The sequence below is a fragment of the Teleopsis dalmanni genome, chromosome 1 (assembly GCF_002237135.1).
Source record: "Teleopsis dalmanni isolate 2A chromosome 1, ASM223713v2, whole genome shotgun sequence".
Taxonomy (NCBI): domain Eukaryota; kingdom Metazoa; phylum Arthropoda; class Insecta; order Diptera; family Diopsidae; genus Teleopsis; species Teleopsis dalmanni.
The window spans coordinates 165,926,968-165,949,220 of record NC_051846.1 but is presented as its reverse complement, the minus strand read 5'-3'; the positions used below and the strand labels follow the sequence as shown (position 1 = coordinate 165,949,220).

At 25.5% G+C, this 22,253-nt stretch overlaps 1 protein-coding gene across 1 annotated transcript in view; it reads left to right on the top strand.

The window, feature by feature from the left end:
- The window catches only part of LOC119669919 (glucose dehydrogenase [FAD, quinone]-like), a 29,467-nt gene extending 10,083 nt beyond the window's left edge, over positions 1-19,384 (top strand). The window contains exon 2 of the mRNA XM_038079973.1: positions 17,347-19,384. Coding sequence (XP_037935901.1) covers positions 17,488-19,377 — 1,890 coding nt within the window. The 5' untranslated portion in view covers positions 17,347-17,487 and the 3' untranslated portion in view covers positions 19,378-19,384. The remainder of the gene's footprint in view (positions 1-17,346) is intronic.
- The last annotated feature ends 2,869 nt before the right edge of the window (positions 19,385-22,253 follow it).

The window sequence follows — 22,253 nt, the reverse complement described above, 5'->3', positions numbered from 1 at the left end:
GTTGGGTTTGCACTGCACAAGGACAGATATTAAAAAAGAATTGAAATATTTAGTCGATATACAGAGTTAGAGATATTGCATAACTTGAACCCAACTGGTACATTCTAATTTTATCGAGGAAAGTGAGAACTGTTTGAAACGTCATTGTTAGAAAATTCTTGCTTTGGAACATTGTACACTATTTGAAGACGCTGAAAGACAGGATTATTTATGCCAAACAATAATTTAAGTGATAAAGAGCATTTTTTAAACGGAACCGTAAATAATGAAAATTGAAAAAGCATCACTTTACTGCTAAAATGCAGTGTGTTACGATGTATACCCTTCTGAAGACGCTAATGGCAAACCAACATCCATCAATCAGGTGCGTTATCAGGATATGATAACCGATTTTGTGTTGCTATTTGTTTGTATAAAAATGGCCATTTAAAGCTATTATTGCCTGGTCTTATAAATTTATTTATATAATAACAATACACAATAATTTAATTATATACATAAATAAGTTTAAAAAATGGTTACTTAAATTAACATTCGAAAATATGAAATTTTTCAAGTTAACAAATATTCTCAGATTCATTTAACAGAACCAAAGCTCGCAAATTTATGTGGTTCTTCAACCATATAGTACGAGAGACTGTTAATTATTTTTAGAATAATAATAATAATCATATTATTGCGATGCATATCGATTTCCTCACTGTGTTATATTATTAACAAAATATTCCAGAAGTCATTTTATTAAAGAAACATGTTAAAGAAACATGTACTGTCCTAACATTTTATAGGCGTACTTATACGACTATATAAGCTGTATATATGAATTTTATAATTTACATTTTATTGTGTACAAATGATTGAATATATATTGTTGTAAAATATCATAATAGATAAGAATTGTAATTTGCTAAATTTTAAATCATATATGAACATGGAACTGCTTAATTTTTTTGGATACAACTGTTAGTCACAAACCAATATCAAATCTATTCTTTTCAGATTAAAATCTCTGCAGAACTTTTACATTAGAGTCACTAGTTGTATTAAATATGAGCTCTACACTTGTATTAAATATGATCAGATTGATGCTATAATTGCTTTGTATAAGAAAATTCTAATATTAAGATTAAGATTCATATCTTGAAACACTTTAGATCTTGAATAAAGCAACCAAAACATTTTTTTTTGGTTTTCTAGTTAAGTAATTATGTCTATGTTAATCTTCCATATTAATCTACATCTGTATCAATATATTTAACAACAATACTATGCATTTCAATGTTATTTCTGCTTTATATATTTCACGTTTTTTAATAAAAGTAATTTATGAAAAAGTTTCCTTTATTTTAAATTTTTCAATAATTTCAATATCAATAACAATGAAGTTTAACTTATGAGTGAATAAAAGCAAAAAATACACATAAAAAATGTGTATAAAGAAATGCTAATAAATTGGCAAATAAGAAAAAGTCCGTTACATAAAATACTTAAACATATTTAATATTTAACAAATTACAAAATTTGCATTTAACAATCGCTAAAAATAAGCATTTGAAACCGAAACGGAACGATTTTACGTTATGGAAACATAAACCATAAAATAAATTATTAAATATTGTATGTGCACATAAAACAAAGCTACAATTCAGATAAAACTTTTAAAGTTTTTATGAAAATAAAGATACTTGAACGATGAGACGAATATATTTATTATTTAATATGTAAACAAAACTCAGTATAATCCACATGATAAATATAAAACGCTTCAATAAATTCATGAAATAAAAACTTAAAATTGAACAAAATAAAAGTATGAATAAAAAAAATAAAATCCAAAGCTTAAATAATTTTAATGCAAATTTAAGATAAAAATGACAACTACAAAAAGTATCCGGTAAAATTGGGTCGCTTTTCAGTCGTATACACGTTACTAGAAACAAGTTTATTCAACTCGTAGGCCCCCGCAGCAACAAGCAAAAGTTCGCCCATCTTCAACGGCAGCAACGGCAAAGATAAACAAAAACAACTTCAGATACTTGTGCACAAATATTCACAACTAAAAAATAACAAGGAAAATAACAACAACAAAAAACATTCGCAAGTAAATGTTTTGTAAAACAATGCAACCGTAATTAATATACCATTACACTCAAGGAAAATTTTAGTACTATGTTGTGCATCATTTGAAGACTATTCTCGAATACTTAGTTGCACATCTTCTAAGATGGAAGCTGCAATATAAGAAGCTACATCTAAGTTATCTATTTAAGATATCGAAGCTGCAGTATGAATCAAGATGAAAGGAATGATGAAATGATTTCTGTCAAGATTTTGAAATCATATTAGCCGTAATTTCCTCTTTTGGAGTTGTAAAAAAACAGCATTAAGTCTGGTTGAAACAAATTGGCATCACTTTTAAAATATGCTTTTTTTAACATATGTTTTTTGTTGTGTTTTGATATATATGATATATATATGTATATGATATATATATCATTTATATTTATATGAAGTTTAAATATTATAAATACTAATAGTTAATTAATTTGAAATAAAAGAAAACAATATGAATAATAGAAATGCACTGGTAAGAGTTTTTTATATTATTGTTTTGATATATTGCAATTTGTTATTAATTAACCTCATATGATTTTAAAGAATGACAATGAATTTTGCAACATATTTTCAGTGAACATTCACAAGACACTAATTTTTAAATTTGGCTGCACTAAAATTTAAAACGTGAAAATTTTTGCGAGTAAAACCTAACTTTGAAGATTTCAAGAGCATTGTTGTTGCTTCACGTGTTTTATTTCGTAAGTTGAGTGTATTTTTTTGCTACTCTGAAAGAAAAAATTACGTCTATTGAAGAATAAATTAAATTTTTATCTTGGCAATATTAAAATCTATTTGATTGAGATAGTAGTAGATATTTCTTAAAGTATTCCATAACATTCTTTATTACAATCTGTATGAAATAAAATGTTTTTTAAAACTATAAATGTTATGTTGATATCTTAAGACCCAATGTTTTTATTTTTTAATCTCTCAATGAATTGATCTCTCTTCATATTAAATTTTAGTGCCATTTATGTTTATATGATAATTTATGAATGTTCAAGTACATCTTATAATAATAAAAATTCGTACGTTGTAATTAGAAATATTCATAATATATAATATAAAGAAAAAATAAGTAAAATGACATGATTTAGGTAAGGTTACATTGGCGATCTATAGAAGATCCACTTAAGCTTATTGGCCCATTAACATGTTTCTTTCTATTCATAATATATAATATAAAGAAAAAATAAGTAAAATGACATGATTTAGGTAAGGTTACATTGGCAATCTATAGAAGATCCACTTAAGCTTATTGGCCCATTATTCTGCCATAGTTTAAAACCAACCAGAATCTTTGACGAAGCTTAAAATGCTGTTTAGTGGAAGGTCTTGTAATTGATCAAGAACCTTAAAGAAAGGGGTTCTTAAAATGTTTAGTCGCCGTCGTACATGAACTAGGCAAAGACAAAGTAGATGAGAGACACTTTCATTGTCTTCTCCACAGCTGCGACAGATATGATTGATTTTTATATATATATATATATATATATATATATATATAAAAAGATCCATATCAAAAATATGTAAACTACTATATATAACTAACCATTTTGTTTGAGTGTTTAAAAATTGCTCATACAAGCCAATGCAAATGCTTACTTTCATTATATGTTGTAATATGAAAAGTACAGTGAGTATTATTGTGCACTTTTTATATCATACAAGTATAAAATTTGAATTAAACATCACAGGGCAACAAAAGTTATGACAAGTGTCGCAATCTACGAGTAATACAGTGAAAACTTTACATAATGCATCTGACAACTTTTATGTAAAATATTCAGTACAAAAAAAAATTTTATGGTCCCTTAAGATAAATTAATGTCCTGAAAGTTATTTGGAGCTAGCAAGGATATATTTACTCTAAAACATTTTATATGTTGAATGTTTTAATATATTAGATATATGTATACCATATATTACACGAAATTAGAGACATATTACACGAAATTTGTAGATGTTCTTTAGAAAAGCTTTTTGGTGTCTCTTGTATAAAATATATTATATATTTATGTATACTGTTCACATGAATAAAAATTATTCATAAAATATGACACTTACTAGCTTGGAAATTATTGTAACAAGAGTCTATCCTGCACAATTAGAGATCCGATGTTAATATCGTAACCTTCTTGTACAACCACCAGGCTCTAATTAAATTTGTGATTAGTACGTCTAAAATAACTCTGTAACAAGAGTCTATTCTGCGCATTTGGAGATTTGATGTTAATATCAAAATCTTCTCCTACAACCAAGCTGCGATTTAATTTGTAATTAGCACTACAACTTACGACTACAACAACTATTAACAGTACGAGAATATCCGGCTTTTTCCAACGTGTTAGCTAGTCTTGTTAGAGTTGGACTTATATGGGTACCTGAGTATAGGGACATCTTGAGTAGTTACATAGCAGACGAGTTGCCCAAAAAACACACGCTGCTCTCTGAAATACAATCATCCCATATTGATGTCCCATTTGTAATGGCTAAGCTGGATATCAAACATAAATACTAACGATAACTAAAAATGTATGAGTGGTTAAATATTGTTGACAGAACACCAAATTTACTTAGTCCGAACTAGAAAAAAGCGAAGCAGTCAACTAATTCAATGCTCTGATACTTGTTCTATCCTATAACGACAGTTATGGTTCTTATAGTTTCACAGAAGAGAGGAAAATTGCGTTTCACATTATGTGTCAGTTCATATCTTTGGGGCATATATTCTTACTCATCTGACAGAGTTGCTTTAGAGTGTGCTGACCACTTTGGTCTTAATATCTTAGACCAAAGATTATATCGTCCAGATCTAGCATATGAATAACTTTATATGCCTATAGAATTTAGATTAAGAGAAATCATTTTGTGCTATAATTTACAGGCTCAAGAAAGTAAGCCATTTGTTTAAAAAATTTTCATACGGTTAAAACATTTAAAATGGGTTTATATAACCCATTTTTATATAGCCAAAAATAAAATATAAGAATAATATTTAAGGAAAATTTTGCAGGTCCTTTAAATACTGTAAATGAAAATATAAATTTTTATTATATTATAAAAAATCATATTTGTTTTTCATATCGCTATATTTGTTTAGATTATTAACTCATGTGAATCAATAAATTATTTAAGTTGTTACATTTAATTATTTCAATAAATTAAATTTTATATAAAACAAGAATTACTAATTTATATTAAAGAGGCTTCACTGTACTTTAAAAAGTCATTTCAGTTGCTAGAGAAGCGCATCTTTTCACAAACACAAAGTGCATAAGTACTGCATTCTTTGAGATTTAATAATACCTTCGGGAGAGAATTAAGTGTGACAGAGTGTGAAAATTGCAACAGTTTGCAAAGGAAAGCAGAAAATACGCAAATTTGTATACTTACTTTTATAAGTAACAAAAAACATATATTTTCCATGAAAAAATATATTATAAATCAAAGTTGCTGTAGAATATAAAAAATGACACCTAACAAAACTTTAATGAGTTACAGTAAGACACTCTTTTAAAACATTTGTACATTCTTATTTTTTTGTCAGATCCAGACATAACCCTGCTTTAAGGATTTAGTCTTAACAGGCTGAAACAGTTAATAATTATTAATTAATGATTTTCAAGTAGTTTTCAAAATTTATTTTTTTTGTATAAATAAACAAACCTTTTCAGAATGCAGTCAAAATTTCACTTGAATGAATATCCAAGGATTACGACCCATAAAATTAATGTTAGTTCTGCCCTTCTTTATTTCGAATAGCAAAATTTCAAAAACAGTATTTTTACATTTGGTATAAGTTTATTTCTTTTATTTATGTTTTGTTTAATTTTTCATTTTATTTAACAATTTTTTTTTATGTTTAATGATAAAACTGTTAACGAGTGAAAGAAAAAAATGAGTATATATTTTATAGTTTAAATATTAAAAATATTTAAACCTAAAAATGACCGTATATAGAAAACTTCAGGTTAACTATGAGATAAAAATTTTATTGACAATGGATAAACTTTTAACTACCCAAATTTATGCTTACAAGTTTAGCAATCTTTTTAAAGGTATTGTTTCTGCAATTAAAATTTAAGACTTATAGATATTAATACTATAAGTTCCCCAAAATTATTTGAGAACTTATACTTTTCTCACTATACTTTTCTTAGTGAGCTGCTTCCTAAAAAATTTTATATACCTAAGCATATAAATATTACGTTATGCTTAAAAATAGAGCAAAATATTGGGTAACTCAACTAACTAAAAAAGACAAACGATTGACATACAAATATAATATATGTTGAAGCTATTTGAGCCAGCGCACTTGAGCAATTTTACTCTTTCATAACTCGAGGTATTTTTAAAATCCCTCTTTACGATTTGACTGTTTTATTGTTTATCACTTGATCAGACTAAGCTATAATTGACCTCAGATCTGCATATCTCCCCCCAGGAGCCTGTAACCATCTGAGATTTGATAACGCGGTATTGGTAAGTCTGTCAGTTTTCGCAAATAATTTCAGGACTCTATCCCTTATGTATTTTTTGATGGATCAATCTTGAGGTCCCTGAGGATGTTATTCGTCCTAATGTACCATAGTACTTTGAAAAGTCTTCTCAGAGCCTGGCTTTGTGCAATTTCTAGCTGACGAATAGTAGTGTTTGAGGCCAACTGTTTTGAATAAGCTTTATACGAAATATTGAAAAATCCAATTAAATAAATTATAGCTATTTATTTAATTTTAGATTTGGTATAAATTTAAGTATCTATTTAAAATTATTTTACACTAAATCATGCAATAATAAATAGGAATGCGAAAGCTGTTCCGAGGGGGTATAAATCTCGCCGGAGCGGGGGTGTTTTAGTCCGTATACTACATATTAATTTTAGGGAGTCGGATACACCATTCCGACGTTTGACGGTGCATTAAAAATTCCATCTCCTCACAATAAAATAATAATTACTAGTCAGTAATTTATTTAGTTTTTGGTATTTTTCTGTAATAACACATAAGTACAACATTAAGTCTTGTGCCTTAATGTATGCAACAAAATTTTTATGTTAGCGCTAATCACTGAAGATGCAAGCATATTTTTTCGCCATTAGATTTTTAGTACATTGCCAGGTTTTAATAAAATTAATTTGTATGAATTTAAAGCTAAGCTTTATATAAAACACAAAAATAAATCAATAAAAAAATAAATTACTTGTGCATAAATAATTTACGAATACTATTAATAAATTAATAATATTATATACAATTTATTAATTATGTATATTTAATATAAAATATATAATATAAAATAATGTTACACATAAATATTTTAATAATTATGAATATTTAATATAAAATTATATGCAGTATTTATAAATATATTTTAATATTATTTATAGTTGTGTGATGTATGATGATATCCATATACACAAAAAACAAAAGATAAATATATAGTGCTAAATATAATAATAAAACAATTAAATACTATAAGAAATAAAATAAATTAAAATGATAAAACTGTAAAACAATATTCTCCTTTTGACGAAATAATAAATTAACTAATATAATAAATTTAAGTAACAACAAAATAATTTAAAAAAGTAATTATTACACAGTCTAACAGTGATAGTATCTGAGAAGTAACATACTTCTTTTATATGTAATAATGAATTAAGCAACAGTGCAACTACTTTCTTAAACCACAGGAAATCAATATTTCAATCAACATTTTTGTTTTTATATCACAATAATACAACATTAATATTTATAAATAATTATTTATAATATATGAGCTTTACGCATTATTCATTTATTTATTTATTTTTTTACCTTATTTTTCAAGTATTAAAATATATATCAAATTCTTTATTTAATTATAAAATCATATAAAAATGCATAATTCTTTATTATTTTTCATATATTCATTATAAATATAAATTCTAATTTATTGTATAATATTTTAAATAATATGTTGTGACATTCTATTTTTTATACTCGAAACTTATTTGCATATATTGACTTAATTTTAATAAAATAAACTTTGAAATACTGCAGTATTTATATAACTTCAGTTGAAAATATTCTTTAACGAAGCCAAATATTAGAGGTATGAAATTGATCTCATTTATGACACAACTTTGATATTTGTTCTTTTTGATAAATATTTTTGAATTAATTAATTAGAAAATATAGGTGTGACTGCATAAATTTAGTTGAAGTGTTTGAATATATGCTTCTTAACTAAAATGCTTAAATAAAATAGAAGTTGCTTAAATGTTTCTTTTTTGTTATCTTTGAATCATTCATTGATAAAAAAAAAGAATTCAAAATTCAACAACAATCATTTGCATTCGACTGAAGACAGCTTTGAAATCCATACAAATATTTCAAAGATTTTAAACTTGAATACGAGACGAAATGACTACAATTAAAAAGTCTTTAAAGATCACAAAACTGATTAAAGTTAAATTATGTACACTTTTAAGACTTTAGTTAAACTCTACGTCTTAAAGTTTATATATATATATATATATATATATATATATTATAATATTAACATAATTAAGGCATTTTTCTTGGTGAATATAATTAAGTCACATTTAATAAATAATTAATTATTATAGAAAGTTATAGTGTACAGATGTCATATAAACTTATTCATTACTCGACTTTGCACGCCTGCATATGTGTTTCAGTGTAGAATTTCATTGAATTAATCTTAAAGTAAGTCTATGTGACCTAGATCTGGATAGAGAGCCTGACAAACAGACACCGATAAGTTGGTTTTTATTTCCATACCGATTAAGAACCTGTTGTCTTAAATTAATTTTTCACTTCACGTTACAAATGTTTTGGCAATTCAGATATACGTATAATCCTTCAGTGACTCTTATGGATTCGTACTTTTATAAGTTCGAAGGTTAATTTTTTGAAAAAAAAAAAAAAATTTAAATTTAGAAAAAAATCAGTTTTCTAGGAAAACACCAGTGATCATATATATAAGAAAAAATATAACTGAACTGAAATTGATGAACAACGTAATGAACATTTAAAAATTGAAGGAATTCAAATAGTAACAAACAGAACAGCGCAATAATTCAAAGAGCAAAATACGGTGAAAATTAATACCCGAAAGTCCTATTAGGGATGTATTGGACAATGCTAGTATTATATTTTTTGACATTTTACAAAAACTTTAACCCTATTCCAAGTATTTTGCGCTTCAAAAAATTAGAATTAAAGATAGTGGATTTTGGGTCAGACAGTATGAGTACTTTAAACTTCACGCACACGGGACGTTGAAAATGGCCATAAAATTTATGTGAAAGTATCGGAATATATAATTGAATATGTTCGAATATTCTATTCATTTAAGTTTAATCATATACATCGGCACGAAAAAGACTTGTAGCCAGTTTATTATTCACTGATGACCGGAATTCGTTATAAATTTAACATTAAAAGGTGGAAACCGGATACGTAAATTATAGTGAAAACTTTAAATACATTATGTCAAATGTTGAGAAAGGACATTTTTTTAATTCGATTTTGAAGCTTAAATTCGATATGCAGACTAGGAGGAATTTGTGAGATTAATTTAGAAAAATAAGTTCCATAGAAGTCAAACGAATATTGCTAGTTTTTGTAATCTCATACATTGTCACACATACAATATTAATTTAATTATGTTATACTACACTGTAATAGTTTTATTGCAATAGTTTATTTGTAATAGTTTGTTTTTTTTGAATCACAATAGAATATGAGAGATATTGATGACTTTGAAATTATTCAAAATTAATTAATGTTATTCTTGTCATGCAAACTATTATATTACAGGGCAAGAAACTCATTTTAAATTAAAAAAATTACAAAATTATAATTTTTGTTTTTTTAATATTATAATACTTGACGCAAAAAGAGGTTTTTGATATCTTAACCCCGAATTTTTCTTAAATTATTATATTTTTTCAAATTTTTTTCTTAAATTATTTTTTTAAATATTTTTTAAAATTTTTTTTAAATTTTTTTTTATGGTGAATTTTTAAATTTAAAATTTTCTATTTGTTGATTTCTTGAATAAATACGAAATAAATTTTAGGTACTTAAAATAGATGATTTTTTAAAAAATCAATAAATAAGTCAATTCAAATCAGTATTAACACTAAATAATTTTGTGTACAATTATTTTTACAGTTTATTATTTAATATTTTATATTGGACAATTTTTTATAATTTTGTTCAATTAAAATATTTTAAAATGTATATAAAAATCCAGAATTAGTAGATAGTTTCAAATAACAATTTAAAAACCTTTTCGACAGATTGTAGCATACATCATATAAGCAAATTTTCAAAAACATTTGTTAATTTTTTTTCTTTCCGTTAGAAAAAGTGGCTAATAAATAATAATTTGTTGCTAAAACGTGGTCAATCTAAGACAATGTATTAATTTTATTAAGTCTTTTATATTTTGATTTTGGATATGTTTCTTATTTAACCTTGGCAAAACCTTTCTTGCATACGGAAACGGAAGTAAGCATGCATATATACAATACCAGATATTAATTAAAAAAAATAAAAAGATATAAATAAAAAAAAACCTAGACCAAATCAAACGTGTTCTTTGATATTTTCAGCTAATACTAGTGATTTCAAGTATTTGAACTTGCAAAATTCTAATTATTATTAATTATATTAAATGATAATGAAATAAATTTCGAATTGAACCAAATCATGTAAGATTGTATATTAATTAACTTAAACTGACTGGTTTATAAAACAAGAATTATTTATTGATGACTTGTTAATTTTTTTGTGTTTTTACGCCGAGAACAAGATTTTTAATTTATTTATATCGAAGTGGTTCTAAATTTGCAGACAAGGTTAAGGTCAAGAATAAAATTATTATTGAAAAAGATTTAAAACAATTTGCACATGATATTTATATGGATAATAAATATATAATAATATTATATATAAGATATATTAATATATGTGTCACATGCAGCGGCCATCATTAAATCCACAAAAAAATCTTGCTCTAATTAATTAATAATTTTAACATTTTTTTAGAATCACAATTTATATTGAAAAATTGATTTTGAATAAAATTAAAGCTTACTTTTCTTCGTTGATAATTTCAATATAATACTGTATACGCTTCATTTAGACTCTAAACTTAATTGAAATATAAATTTCATAACTAAATCATTGAAACTTTCTCAATTTGTCAAATTTAAATAAATTAATCAAATTTTTGTTGTTTCTTCATTACTGTTGGAACCCTTTTAGTGTTCGTTTCGTCCTAAGATGCGAAACGTTCGACAAAAAAATCAACCTTAAAAATACACTTTATATTTAGATTTAAATTTTTATTTATATTATAAGTTTATTTAAGCTTTATATAGTTGATCGATTGTAGTATGTCTTACTTGCAATCGCTGAAAAAACCCCAACTTCTAAAAAAAAAAGTTGTTATCTATGAATTACTTACACTTTTGCCAAAGCGGATCTGCAAAAATTCTAACAAGTTTCAACAGTAAATTTACATAAATTTAATATAAATTCATTGATAATCGTGGACTTAACTATTTATTTTATTTTTAACTTTATAATGGAATTAAATTTGTTATCATCAATAATCTGATTAGCTTGACTACGTGACTAAAATGATGTGGCGAATTTTGAGATGTTGCTAAAGAAATTGTTTCTTCACAAAGTTTAAAGTTTCATTTTGTGACAAATAACAAATTAAATAACAAATTAAATAACAAAGACAACGAAGTATACAAAAAACTAATATTAACAAAAACAAAACAAAAAACAAAATAAATAAATTGCAAAACCATTTTTTTTATTATTAATAGAAAAAAGTGGAATTTATAAATATATGATTTCATTTCGTTTAGGAAATAAAAAATTTTTGCTACATTGAAATTGTTTTTGAATTTATATTCCGTATTTTAACGCGGTTAGCTAGCACTTTTTACCTTTAATGTATTTAAACACTCGTTACCCAAGAGAATTTATTGAAAAATATTACACTATATCTTTTTTTAGTATCCTTTTACTTTTGGTGCCGTTGACTAACACTTTGACTGTTGCGAAAATTCATGTCTATAGTTGAGCACTATAGTTGAGTATTGTGAGTTGAAATCGTTTACTTCGAAATTAATATGAATTCAATTAAGAAACGCAATACGATATTTTCATATATAATAGTAAGAATGTTAAGTATTTCTTGATTTATCGATCAGAATAAAACATTTGAAATACTTAGATTTAATATAGACACTTGTGAAAATGTTATACAAAGTATTTTTATATTTTGAAACAAAATAGTTTTAACATTATTTATAGAAAACAAAACATTTTTTTTTAATACTTTATTTTTAATATTTTTTTTTTGTTGTAATTTTATTAAGTGCAGTGTTTAATGGTACAAAGTCCCCTAAGATTAAGGATACATTACTCAATATCTGTTCAAGTTGAAGCATTTATTATAATAAATGTCATTTATTGTAATAAATACCATTAATTGTGATAAATGGCAAACTTCCTTTATGTCAAATTTAATCGGTTCACGTAAAACATCAAAGTTAAAAGAAAACAAAAAAAATTATACGATGAGTTTATCGTAATAAATCGAAATGTCTATTTTTAATATTAATTCAGAAATATAATGATTTGTCGATTTATGGTGTTAAAATAATGACAGTTTGAATGTACTGTAAGATTGTAAAATTAATGCAAAACATGCCTTTAAAAGTTTTTAGATATTGGCTTTAAATGTTTCTATAATACAAAAGATTCAACAGTACCTCATTTGTTTGTTAATTTCTATGATTTTTCTAAAGAAATATAATTATATTTTTGAACTTGCAAACCATCCATCAAAACTATTCAATTATATCAATAAATATTTTGATATATATATATATTTATTTATTTATTTTTTTTATTTATATAAAACGAAGAGCTGATTACAATATAATTTTGATTAATTTTCCTTAATTTCATTCTAACCTTAAAACTGAATTTTGTTTGGAAAAAAACTTAATTTCGTTGAAACGAAGATGAAATTAAGATTTGTGCGAAATTAACATAGTATTACTATGTTACGTATGTATTACTATGTTAATTTTTAGTATTACTAAAAAATTGCATTCCATGAATAACAAAGTGCTATACACAACGTAAACATAAACAACATCAGATATGGATATAAATTTAACTAACTCTACAAAATAACATAAAGCATTTTTGTAAAATTTTAATAATATAACATTTTTAATATAATTTTTTTTTATTATTTGTTTGGCAATTTGTTCAAAACAATAAATATGTCCAATATAAGTTTGGACAAAGCTTCATATTATCAAAAAGCATAATTCGGATAACATCGACTATTTCAATTCGCGAAATATGTCTTTACTATTTTTCACTTTTATAAACCAACTTTATTTTTCTTGAAACGATGAAACAATATATTAAATGAACTCCATGTCCCCCTTGAAAAACGATATAAAAATATTTTTACAATTTTCTAAAGAAACATATAGGCAAAAACTCAAATTTGTTTAGCTTTTAAATATGATTAACACTTATTGGCTCAACAAAGATATTCCACCCAAATCACTCAATAATTTAATTATGTATAAATGTTTTATGAACTTTTACTAGTTAAACCAATATCAATAGTTTTCTACTCGTAGTGCCACATGTTTAAATAGTGCTGGAAAAAAGCACTCATATATAAGATACGAGTAATATTTTCTAGTGTTGCGGGAATGGACACAAATTAACTTAATCGTCTTTTTGGTTTTTTTTTAAATTTATTTCTCGCGACCTAGTCTACAATAAATTTCGTGCCAAGCACTAAAAATTCTAGAATCACATATTTATTTAATATGTTTATTTTTTATATAGTTAATATAATTATACATAGTTTAGTTAATAGATTTTTTTAAATATTTTAAACTTTGGTTTTTTGTTATAATAAATTATTATTTTATGTAGTTATAAAGTCTCATCTGAACAGTGTTGAGGAGTGTTGTTTTGATAAATAAAGTACTGAGTAGTAGCACTTTTTTATTTATAAAGAATGCGAAAATTCATTAAGGTTCTTGTTCCAAAAATTTCCAAAAATTCATTCACCATAATTTATATGATTTATTCGAGTCATGAAAGTCAAAAGAGCAAAGCACTTTTGAGTATATAAAAATGTGTTGATTCATTGCTAACGTAATAAAATTTGTACTTCATCATTGTTGGGTAAATTATTGGGTAAATATTAAGTTTATTTATAAATAATCAATTATGTATGATATATAGTGTGGTATAAGTATCTATCAACGCGTACGTGATTTTAGCAACGAAATTTGATATCAAAACGAAATATAAATCAAAACATTAAAAGGAATTCACAACATTTCGTACAATGACGAAAATTCCGTTTTTATGCGAAACAACGAATCAACTTCTCGCTATGAGCAATTATATAAATAAATACAATAATTTAATAAACTGGGTCAATGGCTGACGGAAATAATTTTCAAATAATCTAACATATGAACAAAAAGTCACTTTAACACTTCCGACTTACGAGTTACTAGTCGAGTTTAGTTGAATTTGATTTGAGCAGTTTGTAGTTAGGTCTGCGATTTCCATTTCAATAGAAATCAAAAGGTGAATAAACTCAATTTTGTCTTTAATAAAATGCTTGAATCACTTCAAATTTATTTGAATTAATTCAAATTTGCTATCAACGCACAGCTGACGCCTTTTGACATGGTCAGATTCGTTGCCTCTGATTTCAGCTAGTTAATTACTTATTATGTCGGTCTAAGTCTAACTGAAAAATTTTAGCAACAATTCGAATACCAATTAAGAAAATTTACATAAAGTTTATTCTTGAAATTCGCAAAGATTTTTTGCACATTTTATTTATAAAAATAATTCTTTGCATACATAAGTTAGCATTATAATTCACCTGACCCAGACCTAATAAACTTGAATTTCAAATTGAATTCGATGATTTGATTTCAGAATTTTCAATGTTTTGCAATGAGGCTTAAGCAAAACTTCGCATTGAAACGCAAATTTAATTTGCATTATCAAGAATTAAATTCAATCAAAATGTAGCTAAAAGTGAAAGGTGATAATTACTTATAATAACGTTTGTGTTACTTTAGAATTTCGGAGTTCAAAAAGTTTTCTTAATTCCAGTTACTGAATTGTTAAATCGTGCCACGGGGCGTATGATTATTTTAATTGCACTCTGTGTGGTGTACTGCTGAGTATACATTTTAAATATTTCTAATAATTTCAAAAAACTCATTATAATGAAATCAAGTGCAGTAATTTAAAAGCAATTTAAACGAGTTTTAAATAAAAATAATAATTAAAAAAATATTGTGTTTAATTGCTATAAGTACTGTAAGTATATCATTTGAGAAACAAATAATTTGCTTAACGATATTATGTCAAACATGTCACTTTACATTTAAAACACAATCTAGTGTGAATACATATTATGACAATTAATTTTAAAACATGTGAAATTAAAATAAAAAACTTGCTATATTATAAGCTCAGACAATTTATGTTTAGTTGCCTAACGCCAGTGGCGTATTTAGGAGGAGAGAACAAGTCGATAAATTCACTCTTGAGAATATAGTCTGGAAAAAAAAACTATACAACTCCGATATATATTCGTGTTTATAGTTTAGTACTAATATTAACTAGAAATTCTAGAAATAACTAGAAATTAAAATGTTAGAAACATTCAAAAACTTTTCGACTTAGAAAAAAACTACGAAAAATAATAATGATAGAAAGTAATAATAATAGATAATAATAATGAAAAAAAAAATTAATTATAAAAAATAATAAGAGTAAGAATGATAAAAATTATAAGAATATTATTTTTCACATATACCTGTACACATATACAAGGTGCTGGGTTTAAGGAATATAGTGCTGAAAAAATTTCTTCAACTCTTGCGAATAATAATTGAAGTTCTTCGTTTCTTTAACAGTGTTAGGTGCATTATAGTGATATAAAAATAATCAATGCAGTTTTCTTCCTGATTTCTTACTAATTTTTAAACTTATTTAAGTATAAAAATATATTAGTTGTCAAATGTAAGAGTATTTAACGAACTAAAAACTGATCTATAATAGCCGTGATTTTTCCTTTCAGAGTAGCAAAAAAATACTCGCAACTTACGAAAGAAAACATATTAAGCAACAACAATGATCTTAAAATCTTCAGAGTTAGGTTTTACTCGCAAAAATTTTCACGTTTTAAATTTTAGTGCAGCCAAATTCAAAACTTATTCTATTGTGAATGTTCACTGGAAATACGTTGCAAAATTCCAGTCACCCTTTAAAATCATATGAGTAACTTACTAATAAATTCAAATATATAAATTAATTGAAATATATAAAATTTAAATAAATATTCTAAATAAATATTCATTTTGTTTTTTTATTTAAATTAATTCATTTTTAGTGTTTACACTTCTTATATTTCATATAAATATACACAACAAAAAACATATGTCAAAAATAAGCATTTAATATATTTTAAAAATGTTGTCACTTTGTTTCAAACAGAGTTAATGCTATTTTTTTACAACTCTAAAAGAAAAAATTACAGCTAATATAAACTAATTCAAGAAGTACTTTTTAGATATAGAGTGTTTTACTACAGATAATTTTGGGTTTGATATTTTTATGAAACCCTCCTTTCACGTTAATATTTAAAATAAAATCCCACAAATATGTCCTTCTTTCTCTAAGGACATATTTTTTTATTTACATTATATTATTAGGAAGCAATATATATATATGGAAATTAAAATAATAAAGGTATACAATAAAATAATAAAGTATATAAAGAAACAAAAACAAACTAAACAATATATGTATATAATGCATTAATTACCAGAAAAAGATTGATAGAATTACCTCATTACTCTGATTGTAATTCAGAAGTCAAAGTTCACAGTTCTTACCTGAAAAAGTACAAAAATATTAATTAATATTTAATATTACAGCATATAAATATATTATTTAAAAAATAATTAATTAAATTTAATAAAAAATATGTTCCACATTTATATATATTATATTAATCCCGTCAAAGTAAATATAAATAATATTATTAATATATAATATTTATTCTAATATATATGCTAGAATTCTAATATTAAATTTTATTTAATTTCAGTATCGACTGCTGTAACTGGTAGAAGCATACAATGAGTAAACGAAAAAAATTTCTATAGACCATAGAGAAACCGAAGTACTAAGGAACCAACAAATCTAAATCATTTCACGAAAATCAATTTCATAAAAGCAACCAAAGAACATGGTACTTAATCTTCTTTTCATAACTACTGTGATAAAATCCACATTTGGTGTGGTAACAACAGGACTTTGGCTTATACCATTAATGTTAGCAGCAATTACATATTATAAATATGATGCCGTAGATCCCGAATCTAGGCCCATCGATCAACAACAATTTTATCCTGAATATGATTTTATAATAATAGGTGGTGGGTCAGCCGGTGCAGTAGTGGCAAATCGCTTAACCGAAATTAGAAAATGGAAAGTGTTATTAATTGAAGCAGGACCTGATGAGAATGAAATTTCTGATGTGCCATCATTAGCAGCTTACTTGCAATTAAGTAAACTGGATTGGCAATATAAAACTGAACCATCAAATAAAGCATGTTTGGGTATGGTAAATAATCGTTGCAATTGGCCACGTGGTAAAGTGCTAGGCGGATCAAGTGTACTAAACTATATGTTGTATGTACGTGGCAATAGATATGATTATGATCATTGGGAGTCTTTAGGTAATCCAGGTTGGGGTTATGATAATGTTTTGCATTACTTCAAAAAGTCTGAAGACAATCGTAATCCTTATTTAGCAAAAAATCAATATCATGGACGTGGCGGTTTACTCACAGTACAAGAATCACCATGGCACTCACCATTAGTAGCCGCTTTTGTAGAAGCAGGTACTGAAATTGGTTATGAGAATCGTGATATTAATGGAGAAAAACAGGCTGGTTTTATGATAGCGCAAGGTACCATTAGACGTGGTTCTAGATGTAGCACAGCTAAGGCTTTTTTACGTCCAATTAGATTGCGTAAAAATTTTCATTTATCAATGAATTCTCATGTTACTAAAATTCATATAGAACCAGATACAATGCGCGCCAAATCGGTGGAGTTTGTTAAAAATGGCAAAGTAATACGCATAAAAGCACGCCGAGAGATAATACTATCAGCTGGTGCTATTAACACGCCACAAATTATGATGCTTTCCGGTATTGGACCGAAACAACACTTAGAAAAACATGGCATACGAGTTATGCAAGACTTGCCAGTTGGCGAAAATATGCAAGATCATGTTGGCATGGGTGGCATGTCTTTTCTAGTCGATAAACCTGTGGCTATAGTACAAGATCGTTTCAATCCTACTGCAATCACATTTCAATATGTCCTACGCGAACGTGGGCCTATGACGACTTTAGGTGGTGTTGAAGGCTTAGCATTTGTGCACACACCATATTCAAATAGTAGTATAGATTGGCCTGATATACAATTCCATATGGCACCAGCGTCGATAAATTCCGATAACGGTGCACGTGTGAAGAAGGTACTCGGCTTAAAAGAATCGGTATTTCAAGAAGTATATAAACCTATTGCAAATAAAGATACTTGGACTATTATGCCTTTACTTCTAAGACCACGTTCACGTGGCTGGGTGCGTTTACGCTCCGCAAACCCATTTCATTATCCAATAATTAATGCAAATTATTTTGATGATCCAATCGATGCAAAAGTACTTGTTGAAGGTGCAAAAATTGCGCTAAGAGTTGCAGCTGCAAAAGTTTTTAAACAATTTGGATCACGTGTTCATCGTAAACCGCTACCAAATTGTAAAAAGCACAAATTCTTATCGGATGCTTATTTAGAATGTCAGGTACGCACGATATCAATGACAATATATCATCCTTGCGGTACAACAAAAATGGGACCTGCTTGGGATCCTGAAGCCGTTGTCGATCCAAGATTACGCGTGTATGGCATACGTGGTTTGCGTGTAATTGATGCTAGTATAATGCCAACTATTAGTAGTGGTAATACGAATGCGCCTGTTATTATGATAGCTGAAAAGGGAGCCGATTTAATTAAAGAAGATTGGCTTAAAAATCCAGAATATCAAGTTAAAAATACAAGTTAGCAGTATATAATAGAAAATCGAATATATCATAAATCATATAATAAAATAAATAATTTATAAATCATATAGTATAACATATAATTTATAAATCATATATTGAAATATGTAAATCATAAATCATATGTATATATAAAAAGTCAGGACTGTAAGCTTTATTAGTGAGAAAATAAAAATAAAATTGGTGCCATCATTCTAAGCCTTATAAAAAATTCCCTAAATTACGAAAGCGTATGAAATATATTAATTTTGTTGAAAATAAATATATATTAGAATTTATTTATCTAACAATGGGATTTACACAAATATAAATGAGGCATCAACAAATTCGCTACGTTAGTTTTAAATAAAAAAAAATATTTTGTATTCAGCAAAATGTTACAAATTCGAGTCATTATTAATTGTATTAAGTTTTCGTTATTTTATTTTTAAGTGCTTTAGAATATAAAATTTCCACATTTTTATTTATTGTGCATATATATTATATATACATATATAGTTAAGTCATTTAAACATTAAAAATGTATTTAAAATGCTATGCGTGATTGGATGATTTCATGCAATCAAAGCAAATATTGTAAATATTATTTTAAATTTATTTAAAATTCTGATTATACTTTTATTTAGAACTAATAAATATCTTGATTTATGCTGTTTCAAAATAAATTGTTTATAAAACTATTAGTTATGCAGAATTTATATATTTTACTTTAAAACTGCGGTAAGTATTTGCATACATATATATGATAATGAGAATGAGTTCATAAAAATATATAACATGCGACAATTTCCGAAAAAGTTAAATGTATTTAATAAGCATGAAATTATCGCATGCTAGAATGTGATATATTCTTTCATTATAGACAACTTAAAAGGGGAATTTTAATAAAAATTAAATCAAAAATATATAATATAAAAATGCTGATTTGAATATAACGGATTCATTTAACTAAAATAAATTAAAAACAATGATATTAGAAATAAAGTTATTAACTATTAGTAAACGCAGTTTAACTATATATATATACTTTATAAATATACATATTATTGATGTTATATATAAATTATATATTATTGATATTATGGTATATATATTATACATTATTGATATTATGTATTATGGATATTATATATATTACTGTTTTAAAATATGTACTTGGTATATAGTACATATTCACAATGATGTACAGCGATGATTTCTAGTAGATCTACGGTGGATGTATAGTAACATAGATGTATACAGATGTATAGTAGATATATAGTAGATGTACTGGAAATGTATAGTAGACGAAAATCGAATTTCCAGTGGAGGATGTACATTAGATTTACAGCGGATAAATATTGATTCCATATTGAATGTACATTGAATGCACACTAGATTTACATGAGATGTACAGTGGACATATTTGAGATGTAGAGTGGTAGTAGATATAGAGATAGTCGTATAGTGGATATACTGTGCAAGTACTGTATGTTCTGTAGAAGCACATTTAATGTATATTAGATAAAAATTTATAAATAAATATATATAAATGTATTTTGATCAATTTACTTTGACAGTCTCAATACCGTCTTTGATGTCGAGTTGATATAATTTTAAATACCATAGCCAAATACATATACGCTCCCAGCTAGAAAAATATTTCGCAAATAAATTTTATTATAAAATTCTTAAAAATATTTAGATATTCAAAATAATAATTTCTATTCTTCTATTCTTAAAAAAATTATTAATTAATTCACAAACTGTGAAGTATATTTTAGCTTAAAAAAAATTAAACAACAACAATTTGACACAATTAAGTTCTAAATAACTTGAATGGATTTGCATAATGACTAAGAAAATTTAAGGTCGTATTAGAATAATAAAAAAAATCCATTATGCAGAGTGACTTGGAGACAAATCTTGTCTTGTAGTGCTGACTTGTAACTTTTTCTTTGATTAATGCAAAATGCTTAATTCCAGTAATAATGGGTGTTAGGTTAAAAAACCACTATGCCTATTTTATAGAGTTTGCTTCCGTCTAAAGTCTGTCTAATTTAAATTTCATAATGAAAATAAGTTAAAAAATAAGTTAAGTGGAAATTTTAAAATTTTACTAAAAGTGAATCACATGCTATTCTATTTTATAAGCGGGATTAAAAATCTTATTTTTTGCTTTAAACAAGTTTCAGTTATATATATTATATATAAATAATATTGAAATATACATATATCTACTCTTATAATTGTATGCGTAAATAATGTGTATTATTGACAATATCAGAACTAGAACCGCACTATAGTGAAGTAGGTGGTGTTAAATTAGCAATTTTTGTTATGAAAGATAGGACGAAGTTTATTATTAGCAATGTCTGGAACCTTTTTCAGAAATTAAATGTTCAGCGTAAATTCTGTTAAATAATTATTAATATTTTTAATCCAATTATTAGCGCAAATGGATAGTTATATTGCATTGAATTTATTTATTTATTTAACTAAGTAATTTTATGCTTATACATCAGATTGTACTTGATCATAACTATAAAGTATTTTATATTAGGTATAGTTTTATAGGTTTGTAGTTATATTATAGGTTTATATGTATTAAGATCAGCATCAAGATTTACTTTAATTTTTTAAAACATCTATCTGCATATTTAAACAATTACCTTACTCTCTGTATTGCTAGCTAAATTAGAATCATATGTAAGTTTATAATTTTTTTTATATATAATTTTTTTGCATATCTTAAATTGCGTGAATAAAGTTTTTACATAACATTCTGAAAAGAACATTTGACATTTTTCCATTTAAAAGCTAAGAATTTGGCAAAGCCTTTTAATCTTACATACTACACTCGTCCAAATATTACTATTATTGTTAAGGCACTGCAACC